Here is an 18,176-nt window from a genome sequence, read left to right as displayed (position 1 = left end):
CACACAGCATTACAAATTTCAGGTAAAACAGTGCATCTTCACTATTGCAGGCAATGAAAAGCATGCAATAGGAAAATCCATACATACGCAACAATAGATGGTACCAATACCTTTGCTGACTAAACACTAGTGGTGAGGTGTTGAGGTGTATCTTGGTGGTTTTTGGTTTGTGGTGTTTTGTTTTTTTTTCCCAAAATATTGAGGACAAAGCTCAAACAACTCACAAAAGAAGAAAAACCAGTCACAACCAAGGCAACAGTAAAGTAAATTTACTAAAGAATATTGAATTTAATATCTTTCAAAGGTCAAGTGATTTTCTTGAAAGATACTTCCTTGTGTTTAACTTATTGCAATAATGAATACACATTAAAACTAAGGAATCATTAATAGATGAATGCAATACCAAGATACTGAGACATTATGTCAGTCAAACAATTGTATTTGGGTTTCTATTCAATACTTAAAGGTAATTATAAGTTTAGTTTAAATGTATGGAATTTACAGTTCTATCAACAATTTTATTGTAAATACAGGCAATTTATGAGTATACTGTACCACAGTCCCATAAGCAAAAATCAGTGTTGCTAAAATAACTGCTAAAATGGTAATGGCTACTGCGTCACCTTTACAAATCCATTAAAACAATAAAACTATGTTAAAGTAGCACAACAACAAAAAAATCAGCAAGACCTATACCCAACAGGGAGAACAGACTTCTGTTAGCAGTATTCTGATTAATACACTTACTAGAACTCACAATATTTTCTCCTTTTTGAAGCTTACCATTAACATTTTATGCAGGTCCTCTTCAAAAGAATCAATGTTGCAATCAATCTTTTGTAAGTCCTCTAACACCTCCCGTAACATAAACTGGTAATATTGCTTCATTAGCAGGCCACCCTTCAGAACTTCTTTACATTCTCTCACTAGCTGCAAAAGAAAAACCCCAAAAGGGCCATCAGTCAAGATATTAAATTCTCCCTAGGAAGTGAAAGCTCAATTTGTCAGTTCAGTTTGTCTAAATATGTTAGTTTATCACAACATAATTTCTACAGTTTTCAGAAATGAATACAGTCCACAGGAAAGATGTGACTAGTTTTCCAGGATTGTTTCATTGCCGTCAGGCCATTTGCCACATAACTGTAAATGGAGAGGAGGGCAGATGTTCCAGACTTCATTCCCTGCATAGGGCCATAAGCAACTTACTGGATAGTTAAAAATTTTAGAAGTGGGCAAGAGGGCTCACAATCATCAAATCACCAGTTCAAATGGAAGCAAGTCAGGAATAACATGCAATGGGTTTGACAGATTGCTTAGAGACCTACAAGAAACATTTTATTAAAGGAAATTCATTGTCAATCTGTTGGACAGGTGTCCACAACTCTAAAACCCATACCAGACCCAAAAAATTAAGTGTTTCTTTTGTTGCTTCCGCGAGCAAGGCTAACATGAGGCATCTTATCTTTTCAACCCTAGAAGTGGTTACTTTTGGCCAAACAGCTGTCACCCTGCCCTGTGTGTATTCTTCTGAAATTATTATCAGTCTCCCATCTGACAACCCCTGATCTTTTCTGAGCAACAACTTCATTATACAGAGTCTGAGAGGAAGAGATGGGTTCATTTGGAGGGTCAGAGAGAATAGCCTGGTTGGTTGATTTGCTTTTCAAAATCTTCTGTAATGGCTATCATGGCAAAATATATCAAATAAAGCATACTCAATGTATGAGAAATTATAGTGGCATGAAAGCAAAAAACATACAATAATGTTATTAATATGCCAAGTCTTTTGAATCTTTCGTGGACCAGAACACATTACGCTGTGCTCCTCCATGTGCAGGGAAAGCAAGGGTAATATTCTGAACTCTGTAGAACTCAAAGAATTTAGAACTGGTATTTAACTACCCACTATTCACAGACAGATGGGACTTGGCAATATCACCTATGCATAAAATTGTATTATACAGTATGGCATACGTTACAGATACAAGAAAAGCTCCCTTCCAAAACTTGCAGAAAGTAACATTTGTACATTCCAAAATAAAATAACTCTCAAAGCTCCATTAAAAAGAGAGATTTTGTTGAAATATCACTGCTATACAGCGATGTGTAGTGCTACTGGCTAACAGAATATAAGATTTATAAAAAACCCTGCAGTGTTAATTTTAAGGGCCAGTTTTTGGAACTGAAACTCACCAGGCAACAGGCAAACAAAAAATATGTTCTCTAATGAGCACGCTAAAGAATGTGCAGCTTAAACTGAAAATATTATCCCTATTATTGGTTTGTTATATGGGTTGCTTTTTGTTTAGGGAGTTTGTACAATAAATTATTTTCTGCAAACCAGGTGAGGCAGGTCATACAGCCTCCAGGGTACTGTAGTTCAGAGCAATGAGGTTTATATTAAGTTTTCTGGGGTTTAGTGGTTTGGTTTTTTTTACACCTCTCTCCCTCTCCCCAGCCCTCACCCCCCAATTTACCTAACCTATAAAATAATAACGTCACCAGACATTCAATTTTTTCTGCTGTAGCAGTTTCCAAAATTTACATCACACCTACTCTAAGTGACCTATAACTACACCCACCACACATAACCTGATTAATAAGAACACAGTAACTACTCAGTACATTGTGGCCTTGCCCCAGGTGGTGTCAGTCACTTAGCAGAAACCAGGCAGGTCTGACTTTTCACTTTTCAACTAGGTCAGACTACCTTAGAGTTAAATGCACGCCACATGACAATGACAGACTACGAACAGGCTGCACAAAACGGTTTGACGGTTGACAAAAGGGCTGTTGACCCAAAAATTCCAGGAGGTACCACATGCTGTTAAGATCATCTAGCCAGAGTGCTGACCGTCAGATATGGTTTTCCCCATCCAAACACACATCCTTTAGCTGGCTTCTTCTTTAATCATTAAAACGTGTTCAAATACTACCTGGTTAATAGGTATGTGGATAACAGAATTGCCAGTTAAGACATCAGCACCTGCATCAACATATAACATGCTACTGTGCTTCTAGTTATAGATTTCAGAGGGTGTTGATGAAGAAGAAACTACTTGTTTGTAAACTGCATTTCTCTATTACAGTCTCCTACGGTCTGGAACTAAAAATCTTCTAGCAGCATTGACCTAATTTCTCCACTGATTTTTGTAAGAAAGAAGCTTTTACGAAATGACAGTATCATCTACTATCTTTTTGAGGATACAAACTGGTATGAAAGATCCAGAAAGATCCGAGAGCTATTTTGCAGAAGATCATGGTGCTGTAAGACACTCAGCACAGGCTCCAACAGACAAACAGTGTCTAATTTAACCACCTAACAGAAATAACCCATGTGCACATGCACATACACACACACGCACCCCTCCATCACTCAGCACAAATGCAGAACTTGAGAACCACGTTGAACTGTTCAGGAACTACACTACCACCAAATAATGTCAAATTGCCATTAAAAGAGAACAGCTCTCTCTGCTAACACAGGATCACCAGGATCACAAAAGCTAAAAGCAAAACACAGATGAGATGGCTCAAAACGGGGAAGCTAGTCAGAAAGGATAGGAGAAAAAGCACACTGCTGGAAGCATACAACTTGTGCTAGTTTTCTTTTTGTTTGTACACTTTTTTCTTGCAAACCAGATTAATAAAAATAAAATAGAATTGACTTGCTAGTAATCAAAAAAATGTAACCTCAACTTGGAAAAGCTGAGTATCAGAACTAGTATGCCTGATACATTTAAACAGTATTGCTACACATTTCAAATGGTACCAAAAAGTAGGAAACACTTGGGGGGCGGGGGGAAAGGTCTCAGTGCCCCAAACGACACCCACTGGGTCCATTGTTACAGAAACCAAACTGTGCTGTACTACATGCATATGAAGAATACTTCAAGGGATTGGAGTTAGTTCAACATGGAGAACAGAATATGCAAGGGGAGTCTAATCGCAGTCTTCCAATGCCTAGAGGGTAGTTACAGTGAAAATAAGGGCGCTCCTCTCACAAGGATGCACAGTGACCCAACAAGAGGCAACAGGCACAAGTTGCTTCAAGGAAATTCTGCCTGGATACAAGAAAAAATTGCTCTACTGGGAAAAAAAAAATAAATTCTGGAACAGACTGGGTGGAGAAGCAGTAGAATCTCTCTCTCGCACTGAAACCATTCACAATCTGGCCCAACAAGGCCCTGGATAACATAGGGCCCAGCTTACACCATAGAAGCTTGGACCAGAGTATCTCTAACCCAAGCTTCCCTGCAATTCTGTCATATTCTGTGAACTTGCAGAACAAAACAGACCCCTAGACTCTGTTCTAAGCCTGCTCAAGATTCTAGGAATTAATAGTATTTCAGGAAATAAATAGATTTATTTGTGAAATAACGCCCACAGCTCCTTTGCCTGTTCAGAAATACTATGTGGGACAGCAAGCATTTGCTGAGTTGAATTAATTTTTTCAATGTAATTAGCAAGTCAGTATACACCAGCAAAACAGTCTGTAACAAACACGTTGCTTTCCAGGAAGAAAGTGTCATTTTTACCTAACTCAAAGTCCACAAGGAGAGCATGAAATGTAAGGAGAAAAAAATAGCCCCAGTCTCTGGGAAAAAAAAAGATATATTGTGCTTTACAACACAGTGTGCTACGCTATATTTTACTGTGAGTCTTGAGATTGAAATTGGTACCATGCTTTTGGATATAAGGGCATCCAAAATCCTAGTATGACAAGGAAAGAAAAAGGGGAGGAGTAAGAGGAAAGGAGTGGGGAAGAGACCTGTAAGTCTAAATCAGAGAGGTATATATGACCAGTTGCTTACCAAGCAAAAACCAGATCTCCATATTAAACACAAGACTATTTATAAACAAAGTTATTACATAATTATACATTGTAACTTCTTAAACTAATCCTCTTTAAGCTGAAAACCTTATAATAACGAAATGACAAGTAATTTCAATTAGGAAATATTAAAAAAAAAAAAAAACACCAAAAACAGTTGAAGCAAACCTGTTTAATACTCAAAAGAGACGGCTCCCCAGCAGGTCTTTGTTCCAACCTTAGCTTGAGACATTCATGGATAACATTGAGCAGGACTCGGCAGAGGACCAAGAACGCAGGTTCAAAAGATGGTAAATCCATGGATTTCAGCTCCTCCCATGATACAGTGCTGCATTTTTGCTCACAACAAGGTGGGGAATTTAATAACTGCACATAATCTGAACACAACATGGGTTCTGGAAATTCTGAAAACTGTAACAAGAAATAGGTATCATCAAAAGGATCCTTAAACTCTTTAGGATTTAGCATTTGTTTAATGAACCATGCACAAAAGTATATTTTTAAAAGGTAGGATTCTATTAACTGGCAAATCAACCACAGAAGTTTCAACTTCTATTTTTTCTTTTTCTTTTTCTTTTTTCAGAAGCTAACTGGTTGGGGTTTTTTTAAATTATTTTTTATCTGAGGACACAAAGCTGAGGAAAACAATTATGGACCCCTGGGAGTGAACAAAACAATCTCTTATTTTATGTTTCTGTTTTAAAATTATTAAAGCATTCATTAAAGTTAAGATCATCTCATTACACAGGAAGAAACTGCTATTTCAGGTTATACATACAAGTTAAGCCTAACATAATATATGTATAGGAACATATATTCAGGTAATTTTAATATAAAATACTTGAGAATTTAAAAATATCTTTAAAAAAATCAAAAAGGTCTTATATTAATGGCTATACCTAGACAACCAAGTTCGCACTTGGCTATGTCAGGTGAGCAACCTTGTTCCTTTTCAAACACATAGTGCATATATTATACAAAACTCCACATTGTAAAGTAATGCAATATTCAAGAATGTGTCACTAGCTAAACATAATAAAATTATTGAAAAAAACCTTATGAACTTTGACAGATGCTAAGAAATTGAAATTTAAAAAAGGAAGATAAAATATAAAGAGAGCAAGCTGTTTTTTCAGTTGATAAACTTATTTTTCATTTAAATGAAAATTACATTGAAATGAAACAACATTTCTAATTAGAGAAAATAACTGAAACTATCTGAAATAGAAATCCTAGATACATAAACTATATACCTTGCGATAACATTCTAAGCAAAGGTATACATAGAAGCACCCTGGGTTTTAATCTAGGAAGCAAATTTGTACTGCAATATGTGTGCAGCTCTTAAAGATAACAACACACTGTACATCACCTAAGGATGAGACTGGTTTCAGATTGTTCATTTTATTCTAATTCTCGTTTCACAGCTGCTAACTATAACACCTGAATATGCTTCATTCATACATTGGACATAACTACTATTTTTAAGGTTTTTCTTCAGTGCCAAATTTAAATAACATCACTTCAAAGGAGGGAAAAACATTACCAGAAATTAGATCAAATTATAAAGTGCTGCCTAGAAGGTTAAAAAAATTTAAGCCATTTTCAAGCTTATCTAGCAGAAAATAAAAAAATAAAAACAATAAACTGTTTATTCCTTTACACCTACACACATTTGACAGTTGTGCCCACAGTGTTGTACAAGCTCTGCTTTTTCTGAAGAGCCACACAAGATTACAGCTACTGACAAAGTCAGTTTTCTCAGGGGTTTTGGTTTTTAATATTGTGATGTTGCTCAACTGTCATGGGGGATGGAATACCATATTCATTACTGTCTAACGTTGGCACAAAACATATTATATGCTGCAGATTTTTAAGTAGTTTATAAAACCACTAGCTCATTAGGCAGAGATAGCAAAGATGCATGAGTGGGGATTTCCTTTATACCTAGTTCAGCTGAAGTTTGACCACTAGTTGATCTACAGATAAGAACTTCTCTTCTCAGATGGTATATTAATGTCTGCTTTTTACTAACTCTCTTTTAAAGAAACATATACCACCAGAACAGCACCAGAGCTAAAGGCTTTTATACCAGAAGTTTTCATTAATGACAGATCATGAAAATACTACAATCCTATGGTACAACAAAATATTTCAGACATACAACCCTCATTATGATGCAAGTATAGTGCTGGAAAACTTAGTTCTTACCAAAATATTAAACAACTGGTCTATAAGCAAAAAAAAAAAACAATGGAATTCAATGTTCTATTCATTTTCATTAATGACAGATCATGAAAATACTACAATCCTATGGTACAACAAAATATTTCAGACATACAACCCTCATTATGATGCAAGTATAGTGCTGGAAAACTTAGTTCTTACCAAAATATTAAACAACTGGTCTATAAGCAAAAATAACACAATGGAATTCAACATTCTATTCAATTAAGGATATTTTCTAACATTAAGGATAACAGCACATGCCATTAGGGCTTAGTATTAGACACCTAAACTTCTATTGTTCAATTTGACTAATCTTAATCTTCAGCGGGCCCAGTATGAAATGTTTCAGGTACCAAATACTTCTTAAAAACCCCCAAGAAAAGAAAATCCAAGCCATTTATTGAGGCGATACATAAAATCCATACTCAAAAGTGCAGCCAACTGAATACACAACAAACAGGGTACACAGGCTTTAGTACTGTTCTACTCAAATAACACCGCTGATTTCGTAAACTGAAATATGAAATATTTGCCATTTTCTTTAAGGATTAGATCATGCAACTTCAACACAAAATAGACTCTATACAGCCTTGTTAAAGTATCAGAGCCTAGGACAAATGAAACTTGTACTTTAAAAAACACTAAAAGTGGCTATCTGTACAAACATTTACATCAATTTAAGATGAAATGAGCATTAAAATGCATACAGTGGAAGAATCCAGAAAGCAAATTTTAGATGAAAGATAGTGTTTAAGTAACAATAGAAATGAAAGTATGTCCAAGATTTTAAAGGGTATGTACACACATAAACACAGAGTAAAGATATAAAAATAACAGAAGTAGCAAAGATTAACAAAATACTAACAGCTCTGGTTGCATACAAATACAAAACTGAACTGCACTAAAAAAACCCACAACACTACATTCAAAGTACTGTCAAATGAAAGACCACGAAATTCAAAACCACCTCTTCTATTTTAGTCTGATGTAATTTTTTGCTGCAGTAGGTATCACACTTCTGACAAACAGTATTTTCTCTTTTTTGACAGCATTCTTTTAATTTTGGGGCAGGAAGCAGCTTAGTTTTATAAGATTCACCTTTACTCATAAAGTTATTTTTTAAAAGAAGACAACATTCCAAAGCAAATGTACTAATTACGGAAAGTGAACATTCAAGGAAGTTCCAAGGGTAAAGAAGGTGGGATAAATGATTAGCCTTACATCTTACACAAGTCATCCAATGCTAAATTACCAAAAAGTTTAATTCGGTAAAGCTGGAGCAAAGACTCTAGCTATTAGGGTTTCATTAACTTGTTTTAGGAACCCTTATCAAGTCAAAAAATTTGAGGTATTTAGCAAATTCAAAAATACACTCAAAGTAGTTTTCAATACCTTCAAATTATATTTTATTTCCTTTGGTTTTTTTTTAAAGTATTTCTACTTATATAGTAAGTTGAACTTTCTAAGTATATATGGTTTGCACATATTTTTGGTTACTGTAACAGATACTTGCAAGTTTTGCTTAGGCATGTGACTGTTTAGAAATACACAAAGATCTTCTTAATGAAAAACTTCCTAGAACACAATCAGAAACCAATAAAAACTTTTTCAAAATCAAATAACTTTATAAATGTATTCATTCTAAAAAAATAACCTCCGAGGGAGATAAACCATTCTTGTTCCTTTTGCAAACGTGACAGTCAACACTAAGAGACTGGCAATGTGTCAAAGACCACATGTGGTATCCATATTAGAATGACTATGTTGGCTAACAAATTTCTTCATCCAGAATCCACAGTAGGGCCTCACACACAGTGCCACTTCATCAAGGAGGGCAAGTAATCCTTCTTACCAGTTCTTCCTACTATAAAAATGCCTACAAGTTACGTAACAGTTTATAATAAAAAAAGAATATTCTGCCTTGAAATAATTAGTGACCACAACTTACCATATGAAACTTCAGCTACTGTCCCTCGTTTAGTGTCCATTTCACTATTTTGTTTTTATTAATTCATTATAATTAGAAATTAAGAGTATAAAATGACTCAAAAAAAATTTAAACTAAGCATCAGCTGAAGAATTCAACATGCTAACATGATTTGCTTTCATAGATTTCCAGGTTAAGAGAGTCCATTCATTTATCTGATCTGGTCTCAAGCATAACATGCCACCACAGTACTTCATTCTTTTAGACGAGGAAAAACCCAAAACAGTACTGACATTTTCATAAAGGATGTCTTGCAGAGAGATATCCAGTCTTGAAGACAAGAAAAGGAAAACAACCACTTCCATAGCTAATTTTTCTCACAAATGAACTTTTGTGCCTAATTTTCCATTGTAATTTTTCTGACTTACGGTTTTAGACATTCGAAAATGTAATGAGCAAAGATGTTATCATAAAAATGTCATTTCAGTTACAAACAAGAACACAGAGCTAGCTTGTGCTTCACACAAATTCTAAATCAGGTGAAATGACAAATTTATTTCAGTGGAAGTAAAACTGGGCTCTTAATACACATACACTATCTTTCAAAAACCAACAAAGCAACCAAAACTTTACCAAGATCCCAATTCCTCCAGTTTCAATTAGAAATTATAACAGCAGGGGAGGTACTCCTGTTATCCATTTACACTCGTAGCAACCTACCTCCAGCTGGTGATCACTCCTTACCAACGCCATACGGGCCCTTTGCAATGAACCGTGCATTAGCTTGTGCAGTCTTAAAATCAGCTTCCTCAACCCCATCTGCTTCAGTGCTTTATCTACAAAAGGCCTGTAAATAGAGGTCAAAGAGTGTTGGCTGCAGCTTGCCTCAGCACTGCATTCTGGAATCACCCAAGAAGCAGAGTCATCCCCAGATTCAAGCCTATCAAGCCTCCTTGAAAAATGGTCCTGAAAGTCAAAATTTGGCTTGTTACTAAAATTGTTCTTGATGGCTTGTCTAAGTTCTTCAACATTCTCCTCAGAGATTTGTTCTTCCCCATCACTCTCCTCTGTGCATGTTCCTGAGGATTCCTTTACTTCTGTTTCCCTATCAATTTCTTCATCCCCTCCATCATTGTCCTTAGATGGTCGAGGAGAAGGAATTTCAAACACTGGCCAGCCAATGTCAGAAAGATTTTTGATGCCCAATACGGTTCCCATAATCCTTAGTTTTTGATTTAAGTCTTTCGTAATATTTAACCATAGACAGAGTGCCTGCACTCTGTCTTGGAAGTCCTTTGCAGCATACTTTTCATAATCCTTTTGAAGAGCCTGCAGAGATGGATAAAGTGCTTCTATATACTCTAGCAGCTCCATTATCCGCTTTACTTGCTCAAATGAGACCCGCTGGCGATGGAGGTGGTCATGGTAACTTGAGTAACCGAAAGCACTAGTTCCATGCGTTGCTTTGCAAACTCCTTCTCCTGAAGTACCATTGAGACTGGCTCCATTTTTTACACAAGAGAAGCCTCCATAGTTCACTTTGAAGGTGAGAATTTCATTGATGATATCAGGGATAGCTTGACGGGCTGCATAGAGATAGAGGTCTTGGTCATTAATGCTCCGGCCAGCATGCCAAGCTTGCAGCTCCAGCCAGATCAGTTCATTGGATCGGTTCAGCCAGACAGAGGAAGTGTTTTCCTGTCCTCTTTGCTCCCTGTCCTTTTTCTTTGAGACTGAGGTAAGTTTTAACAAAAGCCGCAGGGTTTCAAAGAATTTTAAGCGGTCTGCTGGGCAATCAGTCCTAGAAGTCTGGCGTGCAGTTCTGGGTATTGGCATGGGCACAGAGACTGGAAGCTTAGCATTGCTACAGCCAAGGCTGAGGTAAGGCTTATTGAGATCAACAATTTTTTTTGGCAGAGACCCACCAACTGAGTCTAACATAAATGAGCACTGCACATTTTTCTTGTGATCTCGTTCTGTTGTCCTTAGGGTGTCTCGGATCTTTTTCCCTTGCTTGTAACTGTGCTCCTCCACATTCTCAATGGTTTTTCCATTGTCTTTATGCACAGACTGAGTTGGCACACTCATCTTTTCTGTAAGAAAAGAAAAAAAGAGAAAGAATATGACTGCTGCAACAAGAAAAAAGCATCACTCAATCCAGCTCATGATCACACTTCTTAGGTTGAGCATAACACATTGCTTAATACCAATAAAACAACATAGGCATGGGCAGAAGTAAAACATGGTCTTGGAAATTACCATTAGTATAGCTAAATCAATAGTAGCACCAAAGGAAATTTTTTCTCTCTTGCTTTACCTCTTTTGTAGAAAGGACCTCAGAGAATTCTTGTTATCCTGAGTATGCCATCTACTGAGAACTGAGTATGATCAAAAGGAAAAGAATGATTTCTAAGTTAGTTTTCCATATATTTGTCACAGAACCTCCCATAGAAAAATTCAAAATGCAACAGAGTATTATCAAGGTTTCCAAGCGAAACAGAACTAAAGAGACTCTGTTTGCACATGCAATTTCATAAAAACAGGAGTACGTATGAATTCAGAAATTTAGCTTGAATTATCTGATCTTGGCTCTTGGGGGGCTTGATCTTAGTTCTGGGAGCCCCTCTGTAGTCTTAAAACTAGGAGCCTCCTTCCCCAGTTTCCCAACACACAAACACTTGCCTTGTCTCTGACCACACAACAGCAGCCCTTTCCTCTCTAATTGTGCAATCGCCTCTTCTCTTCCTGTTCTTTCCCCAGGAGCAGCTGACCATATCACTCTTCTTCAGCCCTAACAAAAGTGCTTCAATTAAGGCTTTGCAGATGAGGACAGGAGGAACTACTTGGTATTAGGACAATGGTTCTCTCTCTCTCTCTTGAAGAATGGATGTCAGGCTGGAGAGAAGCACCTGTATGCAGACTAGCTGCACTCCAGGGACCAGCAAGCTACATGGCCACAAGGCCCTTGCTTATATTCAAGGACAGAAAAGACTTTCAGAACAGTGGCTGAATACTTTGTCTCCACTGTGACTCTAAGGATTATTTGCTGCACATGGCTCATTCCCCACTCTACAAGTAGTAATTTCCTTAGAGTCTTTGCAGTTGTGCTCCTCACTATAACATCCATTAACACCAGAAACACTAATAAGCTTATTTGCAAAACAGGCCTGCTCAGTGGAAGAATAATATTATTCCCTTTCTACATATGAAAGATTATCATAGAGAAAGAGCCGTGAAGCCAGCATGCTTTTGGGTGCCAAAAATGGGAAGAGCTATTGCTCAACACTTCGTGTTCAATGCTCCCTGACTTCAATTGCACTTTAAATTCTAAAGAATTTGCAAACCAGACCCCAGAATCTCTAACTTGCTTCTACAGACAGAAGATTTTAATTCATGGCGTTTGCCTAGCATCACAGAAATTTTCATGACAGAATGCTTTTATCACATGAGCACTTCACTGACTTAATTATCAGATGGCCCTTCATTCACTCAATATCTTCCGGCATCTGCAACAGAAGAAGGTACAGTCATACAGAAATCTGTTTCCTCCATCACAAAATTCCAAACAATCTCTACATCAGACAGCAGTTCTCTGGAAAAGAACTGGTGTGATAACCTAGTTGAAAGACTATCACATGTATGCACACAAAGGCACTGTACTAAGGTTGCAGAGACATCTGAAACTAAAGAGGTACGCGGTCAGAGCACCTTCCTTTGCTTTTTTCCATTATGAACCCTGTTTTCGGCTTTTAATAAGCAAATTAATCAGGATATGACCTGCCATGATGCCTCCTTCCAATCCCCATGTCTAAAAAATATAATTTAACTCTTGACACAGTTGTGTAGGACCAGAGCAGGCTGCAATGTGTGCAACGGCGCTTAACTCTGGGGAAAAAAAAAAAAAAAGAAATTATATTCTGAAGGAGATGAAGAAGAAAGGGACCACAAAGTCATCCCACAAACTGCTTCTTGAAAATATGGACTTTATTAGTGCCTCCTTATACTAGTTTTATTTCATGTATTCATACATCTTTCTTTGAATAGCTACCAAGTACATATCAGATGATATAAAAACCTAACTCAAACACAGTTTTCTTCCTGGAAATGGAAATCTATCAGTGATCCTAAGAAACCTGCTATGGAATTCACTATCATTGGTTTCACACTTATCTACTCAAACACTACTGTCAGCCAGCAGTACCTTGCCCTCACTGGTTACTAACTCGTGAGGTTAACCAGCACCAGACAGAACACAAGACCAAAAGTTCTGCTAAGTATCGGCTTGAATTCCACGCCACAACTGGCACTGCCACAAGGAGGCAACAGCCCAAAAAGCTAGGACAGGCAAGCAGCAGGAAGACACATTCTGCATGGGCAGGAAAGGAGGAAGATGAAGGAGGTGAGCAGAGGTGAAACCCACACACAAACACACCCCCCAGACTCTGAGGTAGATTAGAAATGGATCAACTTTTAACAGAACTTTAATGTTAAGGATTTTGGTGACCTTGTAAAAGAAGTGGAAAACACTGGTACTTTCAAAGAGCATTTTCTGAACTTACACTCTAGCAGGAGGCCCTCTAAACCCCTTCAGTTTGTATTTTTATCATGTTATTCTCCTTCAATATTAATCTTCAGATTCCCCACCCCACCAAAATACCCTGAAAGGTAAGTTAACAATATGATTCATTATTAGACATTCAACATGCCTTAATGCTTGAATATTCATAGCTCTTAACAAAGCCCATGCACAATAATCTATAAATTGTTTCCAAATCCACTAATTTTATCAAATAAACAGAAGTCAATGATTCAAATACACCTGACAATTGTGCAATAAATTAGTATCAATGTTATAACTGTATGAGTTCCTATGACTAATTTTAAGCCTGTATCACAAAACTACAATAAATTAATTTGTAAAACAAGTTCAGCTGCTCTAACAAATTTTGAGTTACAATTACCTTTAGTGCTCCATGGGGCAGGCAGAATAAACAACTAAGCAACGATCATTTGGTGAGAGGGGGCACATGGTAGAGTCTGAGATCTTAAACAGCTCATTAAAAAAAGGACTAAGTTAACTTGAGGAATTTGATGGTAAGAAAGTGATAGTGTAAGAAAGTGAGGCAGACAGAGGTTCTCCTTTATGTACGAAGTCACACAAGCTTCATATTAAAAAGCAGACAGGGGCACTGTTTTTGCATAGTCCAAGAAGTTAACACTTCAGTAAGTAAGCAAGCATCACTGGACTGACATTCCATACCCTGCGAGTCAGAAAAAACAACCAGGAGACATACATATGTCTTAGGAGCACCTCTGAAATACATTTAGCTTGGAAAACATAAATCCCATGGGTCTTGAGCCACAGGAGAAAAGATTCAGAAACTAGTTTAAACAGATATTGCATCAATTGATTTTCTGATACTAACTGCAAGTTATAAGAAACTTGGTGTGACAGAAATTAGACAAGCAAACATTGGAGTTGCAAGTAAGCAAGCCCCTAATGCCCAAAATTCTTTCAGTTATCTAAATACAGGAAAGATACATTAAATCTGTCTTGCACGTAAACATCTGAGAAGTTATTTCAAATCTACTTTTTAAACTGATTAGTTACATCAAACCAACCCCTAAATGAATTCTCTTACTGAAGTAAAACCAACTCAGTCTCAATAACAGCATATGCATACACATTCAAGGTCAATCTACTGGTCCACTTTGAAGTTGCTGGGTTTGAGGAGGGTTTGTCTCCCTTTATATACCTTTTTATATACCCCAAAGGTATCCCTTTAGTCAGCTGGGGTCAGCTGTCCCAGCTGTGTCCCCTCCCAACTTCTTGAGCACCCCCAGCCCACTCGCTGGTGGGATGGTGTGAGAAGCAGAAAAGACCTTGACTCTGTGTGAGCGCTGCTCAGCAATAACAAAAACATCCCTGTGTTATCAACACTGTTTCCAACACAAATCCAAAACATCGCCCCATGCTAGCTACTGTGAGGAAAACTAACTTTATCCCAGTCAAAACCACCACATATTAGAAGAGTTTAACTTCGCCAAAAGGCACAATTAAAGGCCTGTAAAAGAAGCTTAATAATTCCAGTGTCTACACAGCTAACTGGCAAATATAACAAGATTTCTCTTCAATATAGGTTAAGGAAGAGGTTTTCTGGTGAATGCTCTCTTCACAGTGACATTATTCAGAAGCTGGATGAAATGGAAGGGAACCAAAAGTTTTGGAAAACGCTTGCATGGGCCCTTCTCTTATCATCAACTTGCACTCCACAACTCTATGGAACTGAAGGGTAGACTGTATTCCCTTATTCACGCTAAACCATTTACCTTCTTCTCCCCTGCACTTTACCTCCAAAATGTAATCCTTGCAAGTAGATGACTTAAAAGTCATACTTTAACTTAAAATTGTTTTATTTAGTATTAGATATCGTTACTTAATAACATTAGGAAGAAACATATATCAAATATCTTTTGTTTCTTCCCAGTTTTGACTTTATGACTACAGCATCAACAGAAGTAAACAGTGGTAGCTACAATTTAATTGCTTCAGTGACACTAAAGAGTAAAGAATAATCACAGAAAACTTGTGTTTTTCTATAAAACAGACTGTAAAGTGCTTCTGAACATGGAATTGAGACAGAGAAGCAACTTCACCATTACTAGAGACCACAGAATTGCAGAAAATACTGGAAAATACTTCTGAAGGTAATTTTTTCCAACCTCCTGCTCAAAGCAGGGTTTATATCAAAACTAGTTTAGTCTGTTCATGATCTTATCCAGTTGTGTTTTCCCAAGCTCCAAAGACAGAGATTCAACAATGCAACAAACTCTCTGGCAAACTGTTCACTGTTTGACCACTCTCGTGGTAAAATTTTTCTTCTAATACCCAGAAGAGTCTTCCCTTGTGGCAGCTTATGACAGCTGCCTCCTGTCCTTTCACTGCACCTCAGTATCTGGCTCCATCTTCTGTATGTCTCCTCTGTCAGGTAATGAAGGGCTACTACTGTGACTTTATGGCCATTTTCGGAAAAAAAAGCAAAACACCACACCTACCTTTCAAAGTGGAGCGGCTAGCAGGTCTCCCAACGTTATTTTTCTGATGCTTTGTTGACATACGCTTCATCTGGCGGGGTGTACTAGGAGGAGAAGTCCCATAGAAAGTGTCAGCACTTGCTTCATCTGATAATTCCTCAGGGTCAGATTCAGAGATCTTGCAAGTAGCATCTTCTGATTTGCACTGTTTCCTGTAGCAAACAAGTTAAACCATGATGTTACAGATAAAGAATTTTACTTGCAATAACTGTTTAGAAAGCTAATCCATCAATAAATCCCAACTGCAGTCAACCTTCTATATTTTCCTGCTACAGCCATGTATATTTATCCCAAGTTTTTTCACACCCATAAGGGCAACCTTCAAATCAAGCAAAATAATAGGCAACATACAACAAAGGGGATGTATAGCCAGAGAGTCACTAGGAGAACAGAGTGTAAACATACATATACATGTAAGATATTTGTTTCTGAGAAAACCTATGGCAAGTCTAAAATAAGAGGCACATGAAACAAACAAAGGTTCAAAAATACAAACATAATGCAAGACAGTCAACCTAATCAGAGGCACAGACAACAGCAGGGGTCTTCCCTTCCATCCTCCACCCCCTAACTTGTGCCTACCACAAAGGCAACTTGTAAATTCACTGAAAAGGCTCTCCACCCTTCAGAAATCTCTTATCTAGCAACAGGAAACTTGAATGTATTTTATGTATTTTCCCCTGATTTTAATACTAAGTAGGTTTAACCTCAGAATTTTTTTTGAAGCAATAAAATAACAGGGTCTCCATACTAACTTTTAAATTAGCCTTGATTACTTCAGTGCTTTGCAAAAAAAAAAAAATAATCATAATTAAAAAAACCACACACACACACACAAAAAACCTGGTAATTGTTAAAAAGAAGTCAGCGCTCATGCAAACACAAAATTAAGATAATGCATGTCTGTTCTTCAAACCCAAAATCCAGACGGTCAGTTTAACCACCAGATGCTGTATCACTGAATTCAACAGAAAACACTGTCTCTTTGCAGGATGAGTACCTATGTCAGTACAGAGCCCAGCACAACAGTTTTCCAACCCCAAAGTAGGACCTTTCCTTGCTATTACATCTCATGGTATTGGCACACATCGTAGAGCAGCACTCCATGTAGTATTACAAAATATTTCATTATTTTAAAAATGCTGACTTGTATTTATAATTTTCCAAAACTCCAAACTATTTTGATTTTTAAATTGTTCAAAGAGAAAACTATAAAGCTATAACTTTTTTTCCTCTAGTGAGGAACAGGCCTTTAAAAAAAAAAAAAAAAAACACAACAAAACAATAACTGCATGGTATCACGCAGCTAACGCTAGCAATGGCACAATTCCATTGCAGAACAAGACAATCAAAGTCCCGATTGCCATGATTTTGGTCTTCCCTTCTCCCCAGCCACAAACTCCTATAGCATTTCCTTTGAGACAGTTCTGGCACTCATACAATTGCCCACTAAGCCAATGCCAGGAGCTGACCTATTTGTAAACTCACACAGCAAAAAAAAGAAAAGCCATCGATTTGCATATGTAAACTCCAGGCAAGCTAAAAGACAACTTCCAGTGCCAGCTTCCTCTCACAAGAGGTCAGATGTAAAACAACCACGATGTGGGGCATGCACGCACTCTTATATTAGGACTTGCTTTAAAAATAAAATATGACAAATACAACAAATACAACAAATGAGTAATCATGTCCGATACCCTTTCCTTCCTCCTGGACACCTGCTCTGTCCCACCAAATAGGATTACTTCAGTAGATTGGCGGTTGGGCACAATACCAGTAATAGCTGGATCTCACACAGCAATTAAACTACTCTCAGACTGTGAACAACTAAACTTCAGTACTTGTTATGCTACTCACTGACATATTAGGAAGTTTCAAATTCATACATGGAAACAAACTATTTATTTTAAGACAATCTGTGAACTGTAGCATTGCCCACAAGTTAATGACAATCCTCTGGTCAGTTGAGGCTTCAGGAGAAAGTAGATGGTAGCAGGACAGGGTTTTAACCTCTCACTATCCCTTTATATCCATCTGATGCCTATCTACCCAGGGTAAATACAGAGAATCATAGAATGGTTTGGGTTGGAA

General features: G+C 37.3%; 1 protein-coding gene across 1 annotated transcript; it reads right to left on the bottom strand.

Moving 5' to 3' along the window:
• Window positions 1–783: 783 nt before the first annotated feature.
• On the bottom strand, window positions 784–16,237 carry LOC104465201 (mitogen-activated protein kinase kinase kinase 4-like; the record flags this gene model as incomplete). Its single annotated transcript, XM_010078154.1, has 4 exons — window positions 784–930; window positions 5,003–5,245; window positions 9,711–11,083; window positions 16,047–16,237. Coding segments are annotated over 4 exons (1,954 nt in total), but the record flags the coding sequence as incomplete, so codon positions are not given.
• Window positions 16,238–18,176: the final 1,939 nt, after the last annotated feature.

This window comes from Pterocles gutturalis, unplaced genomic scaffold (assembly GCF_000699245.1).
Source record: "Pterocles gutturalis isolate BGI_N339 unplaced genomic scaffold, ASM69924v1 scaffold32333, whole genome shotgun sequence".
Taxonomy (NCBI): domain Eukaryota; kingdom Metazoa; phylum Chordata; class Aves; order Pterocliformes; family Pteroclidae; genus Pterocles; species Pterocles gutturalis.
The sequence above is the reverse complement of the archived record's forward strand: the minus strand, read 5'-3'. Positions and strand labels throughout refer to the sequence as shown.